The sequence below is a fragment of the Pseudorasbora parva genome, chromosome 16, assembly GCF_024679245.1.
Source record: "Pseudorasbora parva isolate DD20220531a chromosome 16, ASM2467924v1, whole genome shotgun sequence".
Classification (NCBI taxonomy): domain Eukaryota; kingdom Metazoa; phylum Chordata; class Actinopteri; order Cypriniformes; family Gobionidae; genus Pseudorasbora; species Pseudorasbora parva.
This window is the reverse complement of record NC_090187.1, coordinates 34,823,529-34,837,954: the sequence shown is the minus strand read 5'-3', so window position 1 is coordinate 34,837,954 and position 14,426 is coordinate 34,823,529. Positions and strand designations below refer to the sequence as shown.

At 38.2% G+C, this 14,426-nt stretch overlaps 2 protein-coding genes and 1 non-coding gene across 7 annotated transcripts in view; 2 read left to right on the top strand and 1 right to left on the bottom strand.

The window, feature by feature from the left end:
- megf11 (multiple EGF-like-domains 11) overlaps window positions 1–5,985 on the top strand; it is a 147,894-nt gene extending 141,909 nt beyond the window's left edge. For all 5 annotated transcript variants that reach the window (XM_067420483.1, XM_067420484.1, XM_067420485.1 and 2 more), the window contains 3 exons: window positions 2,038–2,097; window positions 2,737–2,946; window positions 5,425–5,985. In XM_067420483.1, the coding sequence (XP_067276584.1) occupies window positions 2,038–2,097; window positions 2,737–2,946; window positions 5,425–5,600 (446 nt within the window). In that variant the 3' untranslated portion in view covers window positions 5,601–5,985. The remainder of the gene's footprint in view (window positions 1–2,037; window positions 2,098–2,736; window positions 2,947–5,424) is intronic.
- Window positions 5,986–7,775: 1,790 nt separating this feature from the next.
- rab11a (RAB11a, member RAS oncogene family) lies at window positions 7,776–13,514 on the bottom strand. The gene is made up of 5 exons (XM_067420480.1): window positions 13,323–13,514; window positions 11,356–11,551; window positions 10,738–10,931; window positions 10,532–10,612; window positions 7,776–10,083 (listed from the first exon to the last, which is right to left on the bottom strand). The coding sequence occupies exons 1-5, from the start codon at window positions 13,360–13,362 to the stop codon at window positions 9,947–9,949; spliced, it is 648 nt and encodes a 215-aa protein (XP_067276581.1). The 5' UTR covers window positions 13,363–13,514; the 3' UTR covers window positions 7,776–9,946.
- Window positions 13,515–14,113: 599 nt separating this feature from the next.
- Window positions 14,114–14,185, top strand: trnaq-cug (transfer RNA glutamine (anticodon CUG)). The gene has a single exon. It is a non-coding gene; the product is annotated as a tRNA-Gln (tRNA).
- Window positions 14,186–14,426: the final 241 nt, after the last annotated feature.

Sequence of the window (14,426 nt, the reverse complement as noted above, 5' to 3'; positions counted from 1 at the left end):
ATAAAAATAAATGTGAATTGAATTTGAATATTGAAGTGGCAGTGGATTCTGGAATCCACCCCTTCAGATTAAATACAATTCCCCCCAAAATACACTATGAAGAAAAGAAAAAAAAGAAAAAAAACAGAATCAGGTGCAAACAATTAACTTTTAATAGCAATATATATATATATATATATATATATATATATATATATATATATATATATATATATATATATATATATATATATATATATATATATATATATATATATATATATATATATATATATATATAAAATGTATTTTCTTTACAAAGAATAAATATCTGAATTTATGATTAGGTCCTTACAGTAATCTTGACAAACTATATATTTTTGAAAACTTTCAAAGTTTTTATATTTGGTGTCTGATTTTCAAAAGAAATAGATAAGACTGTGAAATATTATCCATTTGTGACACGGTGTCGAACAGTAACACACGCCCTGCTTCTTCCCGTTTGTTTTTATGTGGATTAATATTGCACTGTTCAGTGCACTGTTTGAACATTTTCATTTATCAATCTAAACGTCACCTTAAAAACATGTCCATATCTCTTGGTAGTCAGCTGAGAAACTTGAGGAGTAATGTAATTTGGTTAAAGGTTAACTCATTATACACTTGCTTTTGCTTGTGATAGAAAGACAGTCCTTCCTGTGTTGTCTTCAGGAAATGTTAATTTATGATAGTAAATGTGCTAGTATGTAACATTCATGAGAAAATATATATTTTATATTAAAAAGCTAAATATAATTAGAATTTGATAATATATATATACACATTACCTTTCAAGTAATTAATACTTTTATTCAGCTAGGATGCATTATTTTGATTAAAAGACTTTAAAGTAACACTTCATAATTTTTTACATTTGTTAACATTATTTAATGTATTAACTAACATTAACCATTAACAGCTTTTATTAATGATATTTGGTAATGTTAGTTTATAAAAACACAGCTATTCAAAAATGAAAAAAAAAATCTAAAACTTCAGCTTTGCATTACGTAAATGCAGGCAACATTAAGATTCTGTCACGCTTGGTAAAGCGTGGTTAAACAGGAACAAGATGAAGACAAAATATGAACAATAGGCTTCAGTAACACAGACAAAAAACAACCAAACTTACCTTAGCGAGAACTAAAACACAACAAATTATATACAAAGAAAGACAAGGGTAATGAAGACCTGTGATGACCAATGAATCTCCATAGCAACTCATAAGTAGTGGGAAAGCCAAACACAGGAAAACAGGAACTAACGAATACAAACTAAAAGTCCATGAAAGCAAAGCTAACAGAACATTATATATACATATACTTACATACACAGTGGTGGCCAAAATGATTAGAACACTTCTGGGGCATCTGGGCGTCATCTTATTGGGCCTGGATTTATTTTCCAAGAGGACAATGAACCGAAACATTATTCTAACTATTTCCGGAACTACCTGCGATGAAAGGAATCTGCTGGAACATTGAAAATGATGGACTGGCCCACTCAAAGTCTGGAGCTCAACCACATCAAGCACATTTGGGCCGAGTTGGATCTGCCCAAAACTGGACAGATCTATTGGATAACATTAGTGTTGAAGTTCTCAGAGGAAATATATTGACACTACGCCAGAGAGATGTGCTGCTGTAATTGCGGCAAAAGGTGGACATATCAAATATTAAAGTAAAAAATAAAAACAGTACGACTCACTTTATCTGATATTTGATGGTCAGAGCAACCATCTGCATGTTTCATGAACATCTAAAAGGTCAATATTTTCAGATCTGTCAGGTGTTCTAATAATTTTGGCCACCACTGTATGTGTGTATGTGTATATAAAGTTATGTGCGTGTACAGTGTATAATTATTATGTATATAAATACACACAAATACATGCAAATATTTCTAAAATATATAATGCAAGTATACACAGTGCACACACAAATTGTGTGTGTGTGTGTGTGTATAATTTATTATTATTTATTTATGAATTACTGATAATGTGTTCATGTGCCTCATTAGGAGTATCAAGAGGAGACACACTTACACTGAGGGACAACAAAACCACCCGAATGGCCAAAGGTAATGACTATTTTGGACATTTGCTCATGTAATAATGGACACCAAACTATACACAAGATGTCCTTTTCCATTTTTGTGGTGGTCCCTTAACAAGGGCCATGCGTTCACTTAGATTATTTTTTTTTAAATTAAGAATGACTAGTATGACTATTAGTCAAGTCCGTAATATAGCGATCACACTGTGCCTCATTCATATACACTTTATTGTGTGACAGATTTATACACAGTCTGTTGTCATTACTTCCTCCATTTTACAGAACTTAATCTCTTCCTCTATATTTCTGGTTGATGTACATAAGTAAAACAGCCACCATCTAGCTTTTACTCTTTCTACACAAACTCTTCTTCAGCGACATTTTTTATGTTAACTGCCGTAACAAGATTTTCCAGTGCAGCCTAACAGGATTTCACAGGAAAAATCCACCCTGGGATGCTGTTTCTAAACAGTGCATCCTGGAAAAGTGCTTACTTTGCATCTTTGGCGTGAGATTGTCTTGAATGCAACTTAATTTTCCTATAGTTCTTTGTAGATATAATAACCTTTATTACATTTTCCTTTCCCAGATGATGATGATGATGTGGTGATTACATTGCAATAAAATGAATATGTGAGTAATACATGTTCTGTAATGTGTGTAGATTACATAAAGGCCTCCATGTGTAGCTCCAGCTCGTGCTCCCTAAATAGCGAGAACCCGTACGCTACCATCCGAGATCCGCCAAGCCTGGCCTGCAAGCACACTGAAAGCAGCTACGTGGAGATGAAGTCTCCAGCACACAGAGACCTGACCTTCTGCTCCAACACTAGCACAACCCTGACCACTGCCAGCAGGAACGTCTATGACGTGGGTGAGTCTGATGAAAGCAAATTAGTACTTACCGTTTAATTTCTGCAGTATACACACTCACACTCACACACTCATATGGTTGGTATATAGATATACAGTGAGGAAAATAAGTATTTGAACACCCTGCTATTTTGCAAGTTCTCCCACTTGGAAATCATGGAGGGATCTGAAATTGTCATCGTAGGTGCATGTCCACTTATAATCAAAAATCACGATATATGATTTTTTAACAATTTATTTGTATGATACAGCTGCAAAATAAGTATTTGAACACCTGTTATTCTACCTTTAAAATGTCCACCTCCACTCCATTTATTATCCTAAATTAGATGCACCTGCTTGAGGTCGTTAGCTGCATAAAGACACCTGTCCACCACATACAATCAGTAAGAATCCAACTACTAACATGGCCAAGAGCAAAGAGCTGTCGAAAGACACTAGAGACAAAACTGCATACTTCCACAAGGCTGGAAAGGGCTACGGGGAAATTGTCAAGCAGCTTGGTGAAAAAAGGTCCACTGTTGGAGCAATCATTAGAAAATTGAAGAAGCTAAACTTGACAGTCAATCTCCCTCGGACTGGGGCTCCATGCAAGATCTCACCCCGTGGGGTCTCAATGATCCTAAGAAAGTCAAGAAATCAGCCCAGAACTACACGGGGGGAGCTGGTCAATGACCACTGTTTCCGAGGTTACTGTTGGTAATACACTAAGACGTCATGGTTTGAAATCATGCATGGCACAGAAGGTTCCCCTGCTTAAACCAGCACATGTCCAGGCCCGTCTTAAATTTGCCAATGACCATTTGGATGATCCTGAGGAGTCATGGGAGAAAGTCATTAGGTCAGATGAGACCAAAAAAGAATTTTCTGGTCATAATTCCACTAAATGTGTTTGGAGGAAGAAGACTGATGAGTACCATCCCAAGAACACCATCCCTACTGAAAAGCGTGGGGGTGGTAGCATCATGTTTTGGGGGGGTGTTTTTCTGCACATGGGACAGGGCGACTGCACTGTATTAAGGAGAGGATGACAGGGGCCATGTATTGTGAGATTTTGGAAAACAATCTCCTTCCCTCAGTTAGAGCATTGAAGGTGGGTCGAGGCTGGGTCTTCCAACATGAGAATGACCCGAAGCACACACCCAGGATAACCAAGGAATGGCTCTGTAAGAAGCATGTCAAGGTTCTGGCGTGGCCTAGCCAGTCTCCAGACATAAACCCAATAGATAATCTTTGGCGGGAGCTCAAACTTCGTGTTTCTCAGCGACAGGCCAGAAACCTGACTGATCTAGAGAAGATCTGTTCGGAGGAGTGGGCCAAAATCCCTCCTGCAGTGTGTGCAAACCTGGTGAAAAACTACAGGAAACGTTTGACCTCTGTAATTGCAAACAAAGTCTACTGTACCAAATATTAACATTGATTTTCTCAGGTGTTCAAATACTTATTTACAGCTGTATCATAAAACAAATTTTCATTAGTTTTCATACCAATTTCATACCCCTCCATGATTTCTAAGAGGGAGAACTTGCAAAATAGCAGGGAGTTCAAGTACTTATTTTCCTCACCGTATATTACCATATAAATAATTTATTTTGTAAATAATTTATTGTTTTTTATAATATCATTGTGTTCATGCATAAGTAACAGTTGTTATTTATGCTTTCGTGTTCTGAGAATGTCTGACTGTTAATGTATCAATTCATATATTTAAAGGGGAAATTTTCCACTGAAGTACTAGGTTGCCATATGGCAATATTTAAAGGAACACTCCACCGGTTTTAGAAATAGGGTTTATTCAACTTATTTCCTACATTTAGAAATGTGGGCAAATGCATTTTTGTCTCAGTGCATGCAGTTTCAGTTTGGCAGGGTCGCCGCTAACTTAGCTTAGCATAATGAATGGAATCCTATGTTGCCAGCTAGCATGTCCTGAGTAAAAGTGATCAAAAAAAAAACCCACCCAATTACTTTGTCTGGCCTGCGTACTCACGAGTACAAATAGCGATGCAGATTAAGACTAGGCGATTTCCTAGGCAGATATTGACTTGGGACTATTTTATGGGGAAGCACAGGTGAAGCACTGCTACTTGGGCTCAGAGAATACACAGGCCACACAAAGTAATTAGGTGGGGGGGGGGGGGGTTAATCACTTTTGGACATGCTCTGGACATGCTCGCTAGCAACATAGGACTCCATGTTATATGGAATAAAACAATAAAACAGGATAAAACAATGCATGCACTGAAACAAAAATGAATTTGCCCACATATCAATGTAGGAAAGAAGCTGAATAAGCCCTATTCCTAAAACTGGTGAGTGTTCCTTTAATCCCATTATTTTCCCCAAATGATTCTAAAATATCAATTGGGAAACATTAAAACTTTAGAACGTAGCATATATCATATAGAGAGCTGTGTGCTAAAGATTCAGAGTTTCAGAAATTAAGCCACTCACCTCTCTTTCCACCTTTCTTTCTCAGAACCAACAGTGAGTGTTCTTCAGGGACCCAACGGCCTGGCGACCGGATTCTCCCAGAGTCCTTACGACCTCCCGCGGAACAGCCACATTCCCAGCCACTACGACATCTTGCCCATGCGTCACAGCCCCACACACACCCCACCCCCTCCAGAGAGTCCCCCAAGCTCCCTGCTGTAGAGCCCAGTCCTGCCCCAAAAACACGGGCGCAAGACCTTGTTTTTTTTACCATCTCAACCTCTTTCTCTCTTCTTATCTCTTTTCACACACACACACACATTCAAGGACAGATGCATGAGTAGATTATACTGGACATGACACAGTTGGAGTCCGTATTACTCTTTCCGTCGAGTGAAGGAGGATTGTGGGAAATGGACTACCGGAACAACAGCTCCAAATTTGGACACCAGCGATTATTCATCACCCCTCTCAGAGGCGTTTTATAGCAAGCTGTGCATATAAAATCAGGAAATACAAGGGTAGAAATGCATTCTTTGCTTACATGTCTATAATAAGACATTTGGAGGGAATAAAGAAGTATTTAAGAGGTTTTCATGGAAACATACTCACTATGTTCTTAAAGACTAAAACTCCACACTGGAACAGATAATCAATGTGACTCAATGATCCAGAACTTTTAATTTGGAGTTGGCAGTCGGGGTGACCGTGAGGAGAGCAGTCCTCATTTTTCACCCCTGAGTGTTAAGTCTGGACCTGAGACAAAAGCATGGTTTAAAATAAGAAATATTCTTATTGTGTAAAGGCGGTTACCATTATGAGACGAAGGAGTACCAACCAGGACTTTATACATTCATCTACCACTCAGAAATATTTATAAAGGTGTATGAGGAGAGCCTGGGGTCAACATGAGCTCTGTGATCCTGTACTACACTGCTCATTTGTGTAACCTGGTGCTTTCTACTGTACATAGACGTTTATGACTGTTGCTATCAGTTAATTGGGTGTGTATGTATTATGAATTGGGATTAAGTTGTGTTACACTTTTCAAAGCTATCGCGTTTAGTTTTTCTTCTTTGTACGTTTACATTTTTAAAACATCTGTTAGCTGGCCCTGAAAGGTTTTTATTTTTTGGTTATGTATTTATGATGTTTATTTATGTACAAGTGATGTTTTTCTTTCTACTGTAAAAGTTAAACATATTTAAAAGGGGAAAAAAGTAGCATGAACAAATGATACCCATAGTGACCAATTATTTTCATGTGCTTGTGCTATTCGTGCACAGTATTAATATATAAAGTCAACATTATATGTTAGCTCTTTTGTCAAAATAGACAGGACGAGACCTCATACGTGTTCTAAAAACAGTATAAATAGATTTGGAGACATGTCGCATTCCTTGTGTTTCAGTTTGTTTGATAATTTCAGCTTCGATTTGAGTTTTGTTCTAAAGTGGCTGCGTAACATCACAATAGCAATAACAGTGACAATCATTCATAAATTAAACAGAAGAAAAATGCATTTCATCAATCCGACCAGATCTACAGCTCAGCAGTGGTTCCTCATGCACTTTTATGAATTGTTCAAGATCGCCCAGTTTATTTAATGTTCTTACTGTTTAATTGATGCTTTACATAAAAGTCCTAATTTTTTTATTGATTAATCCCGTTGTTCGGCAGTCACATATTTTTGTATAATAACCACTAAAGTGTATAATTGCCTTTCAAGACATTTTTGCATTGCTATTACCTTAAGTTAAACTTTAAAAACGTTAATCAATTGTTAAGTGTATTATTTAGCAAATGTCTAAATGAATAGTTTATATATGTATATATATATATATATAGTACATTATAATGTTGTGATGCTAGATTCATTTAGTGTTATATTTTTAATTTTAGACAAAACGGTGTAGGATTTTGATATCGTTCATTTGCCGTGAAAATAATTTGGTGCGTCTGTACTGAACATTATCTGTCACGTATAACTGCTCCCTTTTAAATAAACGTACCACTTTTACTAACTTTACAAATTAGGACGGTGGTCATGCCTTAAGGAACTGAAATAAATATCATGTTGAAAAATAAAGGACTAAAGTAACAGGGCATATCAGCAGTGGGACAGTACGCCCACAAATGAAAATTGTTATTTCCTCAAGCTCAAGTTGTTTGAGATATATAGAAGTTTCTTTCTTCTGTTAAACACAAAAGAAGATGGTAACTGTTTTCCTACTATGGAAGTCAGTGGCTACCCTCAACTGTCTGGTTACCAGCAGTCTTTAACATATCTTCTTTGGTGTTCAACAGAAAAAGAAACCGGTTTGAAACAACTTGAGGCCAAGCAAGTCAGTCACATGAAAACTGTAAGGTTAAGCAATTTATAAGTAACAGAAAAGCTTTGAATTAACTACATATTTTATTTGCTCTTTTAAATTGGAATTACAGTGGACAGAGTAATAGTATAATCATAACAATACAAAATAAATCACAGTACAGTGCAGACAAAAGAAACAAAAAGAAATAAGGTTCTCGAGGCATTACGTGAAAGATCCGACAGTCAGAAAAGTAATATCTGGGTAATCTTGCTAGGACACACCAGCTATGTGCAGTGCATGGGCAGGTCATAGTTGTGCCATCTGTAACCCTCACATCATTGGCACCGGCCCCTGTTAGCACCAGAGACCCCTGCCTCTAGAGAACAGTCATACAATCAGAGTCAGGGTCCTAAAAGAACAGAAACAGACCCTAACGCCTGTATAATCACCAGGTCTTTTCCTTTTGATGGCGATACGTATTGTATGTGCTGCTTATAAGATCTAGGAGACTCACTAAAAAACAGTCAAATGACTTGCATGCAGTAATGTCGGTTCAGTCGGATTCAGTAATTACATTGCAGCCTTTTAGGGCCTTCAGGTCCACCTGGAATGTGTTCCGATACTGTTGGGAATGATCTTAGCAAACTACGTTGTTTTACCTAGTGCTAGGGTAATTAAAGCCAAAGGGATCGATAAAGTCAAATTTCCAGAAAAATAAACCACTGCTGAGGTCTACAGGATTCTTCCACACCGAGGTCACCCATAGTGACCGTTATATAACATGCATTATTAGTTCAGTCTTAACTGATATTTTGTGTCACACTGAGTAAATTTTATTAGACAGCCATTAAGCGAAGACGAGCATCACAGCTTGTGGTAGTTTCCTCATCTGCTGGAATCAGAACAAAGACTTTTTGTAGGCTAAAACACATAATACATTCATAAATTATCACACTGTGTCTTAACGCTTAAGAGTCCCATCACTTCGCCACGAAGATTAAAGGCTAACAACTCGATTCAAGTGACTACCACAGAATAAATACAAGTTACAGGTCTTAAGATCATTAACTGTAGTGGCGGGAGATATCTTACATTCAGTGCAATAAAAAGAAAGAGAAAGTATCCAGTCTGTTCCCTAGAGTGCTCTCATGTGACGCGGCCGTCAGCCGGCCACCATTCACTGCTGCGTGTTTTTCCTGTCCAACTTTAACAACAGAGTGTGATCTGCGAAAATTACAATGGGTTTGAGGTCGTGACGATAAGATAACGTTACCTTTAGGGGAGGTCTATTCCCTTATTTCATACTGAATAGGTTTGTGGTAGTGTTTCAAAGAGAACGTGTGCCTGTTTGGTAGTACTGTCCCCTCTTGAGGAAATCATCTTTCTGCATTATGACATCGATTCTTGTTTATTACAAATTGAATTTTTGCTATACCAAGACAACAACTGAAAAGGGGCTGGAAACACAAAATGAAAGGACTACATTACAGCGTGATTCTAGCGTGTGATGAAGGCCTCGCCGCACTGGCACGGACAGCTGCGTTGCGTTTTAAGCACATGCATGAAAGCGTCCGTGTGTAACGGTCCATCAAAAAAGGCACTAAAACCACTATTCTACCTCGATGCAAATGAAGCACGTGATGGCGAAGAGAAAACAGCGCAGTAGCTATGTGCCTTGAGGCCTCTTCCATTGGCCTGATGGGGAAAATCAAGAACGCGATGCGATGCCGCCTTGTGCCGAATGCATGAAGGGGTGCACATGCAATGAAAACCGCACTTGGAAGATGGCTGAAAGGTGAAGACTGTGGTCTTTGGGCCCTAATCATCATCTAACATCTATCAGGTACATCATCTCTCTACAATCACAACATTAAATATAGCAAAACCTCCAATACTGCACGTTTCTCCCCTCCACCCCAGACACGACAGTGACGAGGGGGCTGCTACTAAAGACATACATGAGCGAACCTCACACGTTTGCGAATGAAATTATATATTAAGACATTTCAGTGAAGATCGGCACAAATGATTATTAAAATTCTGCAATATAAAAGCCTACCATGGCAGGAAGGAGGGAAAATAAACAAGCTTAGTCCAGACTGCAGGTGGTGACCCTTTGAGATTCTAGCTTTGGAACCAGCCTCTGTGCTCAAGCCTAGTTGTGCAGCTGCATCTCAGACCCAAAGCAGTCTTGAAGGGGGAGGGGGGAGGGGTGTTGCAGGTGGGTGGTTGGGGGTTACGGTACGGGTGCCGCTAGATGCTCTGGCAGCACTGCATCTTTGGTTTATTCTCAGTAGGTTGCACCTGGATGGACACCACATTGTTGCTAGGTGACATGTCATTGTCTCGGCGGTCAGACATCTGCTTTTGGGATACGATCCGATAGATTTCTATGGGACAGAAAAAGATATTGATGCTAAGACAATGTACACAGGGACAATGAATACGGACTTTGTGTTGCCAATAAACCCTAGAGTTATTACTAGATGTCAGGGCAAGCACAATTACAGCATTGCAACCGACCGCGATGGCTTTGAAAAATGAATTATTTGTTCTTCCTCTGCAGATGCCAGGAGCCAAACAGAGGAGCAAAAGACGACGGAAACTCTCTATTGCAGTCACGTCAGGCTAGAGAAACATACCCGACCAAGTCAGGGCTTTTGATGAGTCATTCATAAGGATATGGCCTCCAGCCAATCATTTATCTTTCTTTTTTTCCTTATTCACAAAACAAACAGTAATTTCCTCAAGCCTGTTTAGAGTGCATTTCTTTATTTGTGTATTTTCCACCTTTAAGAAAAATGCACGCTGATAAGTATCATGCTGAGACACACTCACCAGTCAGGATGGTCTGAAAAGCGGTCTCTACATTGGTGGAATCCAAAGCTGAGGTCTCTAGGAAGGACAGACCGTTTTTCTCTGCAAACAAGGGGGAACAACACATTTATGGTATCAGTTAACAAGTTAAAAGAGTAGCTATACACATTTCCTGTAATGCATCAGGAGTTAAAAGTCCACTTCTAAGTCTTTATTGTGGCTCTTACCTGCAAATGCTCGCGCTTCGTCGGTGGGCACGGCCCTGAGGTGACGCAAGTCGCTTTTATTGCCCACGAGCATGATGACGATGTTGCTGTCTGCATGGTCTCGGAGCTCCTTAAGCCAACGCTCCACATTCTCATAGGTCAGGTGCTTGGCGATGTCATACACTAGGAGGGCCCCTACGGCTCCCCGGTAATACCTGGACACAGGGAACAAAACAAAAGATCATGGAAAATTGAAGAGTGTGCTCAATGAAAATTCATCTCTTGGTGATTCAATCCATTTGTCTTTGTAATAGTTATCAGAATATAGAATTATTTCACTTTCAATTGTCTGACATCATATTTGAGAGCCGCTATAAATACTGGAACTCTATAAAAGTCAGGTGGATTCTAAGTGGCTCATTCTTTAACAGGAAAAAAAAATCGTTCTTAAAGTGATTTCAACAGGATTGTGCCTCTGTGTTATCATTGTGTGGACTTCCCTCCACACAAGATCATTAAAAGTGTATACTCCTTGGTGAGAACAAAGTTTTAGACTTTATCAAACTAAACATTAAATAGCTTAACTAAGAAAATTGGCATCTTTAATATGAGGAAAAAGATTTTAAATGTGGTCCTTACGCTGAAGTGATGGCTCGGTAGCGTTCCTGTCCAGCTGTGTCCCAAATCTGAGCCTTCACCGTCTTCCCATCCACCTGAATGCTACGTGTAGCGAACTCCACTCCGATAGTGCTTTTGCTCTCAAGGTTGAATTCATTGCGGGTGAAACGAGACAGCAGGTTACTCTTCCCCACACCTGAGTCTCCAATCAGGACCACTTTCAAACAAAAAACATCACGGTTTTATATCCAACATCAGATCAATGCTAGGAGTGTCGTGTCAAAATATAATCGCAATAGAAAAATTCAACAAATTGTATCGTGGACAGTGACAATCTGTATTGTGTGTAGTTCACCCGCAATGAAAATTACTGAGACAAAAATTCAAGTTTATAGAATTTTAGTGTTAGTACTACATTAAACTATTATATATAATGTTGAATATAATCTATAATAATGCAATGGGGGAATATTTGTGTGGGAACTAATAATGTGAAATGATTTATGTAACCAGTAAAAACTGGCCAACATTATTTGATCTACTCAGTGACAGACTGCAAGCACAATTGTCTAAAATAATTCTGTATTTTCAGTTTTAAAATCAGGAATATTTTTACTCAGGTGTCACATTGTCCTATGCATTGGGTTACCACCAAGTCCAAGTCTATTCTTTTCAACCCTCGATGTAAAACCAAATTTAGCATTTTTACCAACGTTTACCATGTATTGGAGTATTGCAATAATATCATATTTTGAGTTCAGTATCGTGATATGTATCGAATCGTGACATGAGTGCATTGTTACACCATAGTTCACACAATTTTAATTTGTGTTTCAAAGATAAACAAAAGTCTTATGGGTTTGGAAAAGCACAAGGGTGAGTAAATTATGAAAATTTTCATTTTTGCATGAACTAGCTCTTTAAATGTGAGTGTGAGTGATAAATCTAAAATATAGGAACAAACCCCTTCACAATCAGAAACTATCTGTCACAACCATATGTCACACAACCTAATTTAAAAGTGAAGTGTTAGTGCACTTAAATAAAAGAAGATGTCAATGTGGGAGACATGACCATTTTTGGTAACATTCTGGTGTGACAATGAACTTGGTTTAACGTAGGCTTATTTGAAGATTTGAATGAATGAATGACCAAATTACTAGATTAGAGAAGTTGTTTACGATCACTACGTTTCATGTCAGTAATATCTTGATGACATGTCTGACAGAAGCGAAACCTCACAAAATGGGAAACAATGCATTTCAAAGATGACACGGACTCATCCAAAAAAGACATTCCACATGCTTTCAGGAAAAAAACAACGATACGCGAAGAGGGGCCGCGTCACCTGATACCTTGTATTCCATTAAAAAACAATAACAATAAGCGGACAGAAATCATTATTTTAAAAGGCCGTTCACCCCAAAAGTGTTCCAAAACAGGTCAACTTTATTTATGTCGGTGGAACATAAAAGGATATAGAATTAGGCAGAATGACAGCCTCAGTCACCGTTCACTTTCATTGTATGGAAAAAGATGCAATGAAAGTGAACAGTGGTTGTCCCAAATATCTCCTTTGTCTTCCACTGAAGTCAGTCGTTCAGGCTTGGAAAAACATTTGGGAATAGAGGCCGTTTCCCATTTCCGTCTGCTCCGTTAAACCCCTCCAGCGACCGTATCAGCTAACTTCAGCTAGCCGCTTCAAGGTGTGGTCGGATCCTCGGTAAACTGTGCTTTATGTGATAAATTAACCAATAGCTGTATAGACAGAGAGCGCCGTAATTGAGTAATATTTCACACAAACCGACAAAGACTAAAATAATACCATTCCAGCCGAGGAGCAGGAGTTTGTTTTGGGCTGCTCGAAGTGGGCTAGCCGGTTAGCTGGCCTTTATGTGTTTGATATAAAACCACAGTAACTAACAATAACCATGATCATCAGCGCGGCTTTAACATGTACTGTCGACAGAAATGTAGTCTGTACTAACCTTTAAACAAGTAGTCATATTCGTCGTCTCGCGTCCCCATTTCGATTAAAACAAAAGGGCAAACAATGGAAGAATGTGAAGCAAAAGTGGAGCCGTCCCGTCCCTGTCCTCTCCGCTGCTGCACTGCAGTGTATTTGTGATTAGGCTGTAGCCATGCTAACAGGTTAGCAAGCAGGCGAACCAGTGAGCATCTTCTGAAGTGTTCCGGGTTAGGGCCTTTACAAACTGTCATAATAAAAGCTTTATTACATTATTTATTTTGTAATATTTACATATTTTTACTACATCCAAAATGTGTCTTTATGATATACCATTGGAATGTAATACGGTGTATTATGCGTACATATATTGTTTATAATGTAAACCTTAAATACAGTGTTTTTTGTTTAACTTACTGTACGGCTGATAATGCAACCTAATTCTCACACAGCTATCGTGATATGAATATAAGCCAACTAAACGTGTGTGTGAATATACATTTTGTGTTTAAATGCTATTGTTATCGTTCAGTTTTAATATAAAACTTGCTTTGGCAAAAACCATAAAGAATTGTTTGCAGAACAGAAAAAAAACACTAACGTTAGTTAGGGGGCACATAGCAATGACGTGACGATCATGCCGCATGCGTTGTTGTCTTTGAAATTATTTTTAGTTGATTTATACTTGGACTTGTTTATGTCATACTTCCTGGTGATAGCGGTTTGAAGAAAACAAACAACCAACGAAATAAACCATTTTTCAAATTTCAGAACTACTTATTAAAAGTGTACATTTCGTTGGTAAGGCAAGTTGGTTCCATGGTGTAATGGTTAGCACTCTGGACTCTGAATCCAGCGATCCGAGTTCAAATCTCGGTGGAACCTAAATTTTTGACATTCCACGTGTAGAATCTGGATTTCCCGATAATAGTTAACAGGAGCACGAAAAGGCCTGTTCTGAATTATGACTCTTCTAAAAGGCCAATATGTAGTTCAAACGTTGTTATAAATCCGTGTAACGGGCCCTTTTTATTTTTATTATTATTTATTTTAATTACAAAAGATTACAATATTCCAAGGGTAAAAATTAAAGGTATAGGTTTTACTTGCTAAGCTTTACTTCTGC

Coding starts and splice junctions, on each gene's coding strand:
- rab11a (XM_067420480.1), bottom strand. CDS start 13,362: ATGGGGACGCGAGACGACGAATATGACTACTTGTTTAAAG. Junction 10,932..11,355: donor TACCGAGCCATCACTTCAGC/GTAAGGACCACA, acceptor CCCTGTGTCCAG/GTATTACCGGGGAGCCGTAG. Junction 10,613..10,737: donor CGAAGCGCGAGCATTTGCAG/GTAAGAGCCACA, acceptor CCTTGTTTGCAG/AGAAAAACGGTCTGTCCTTC.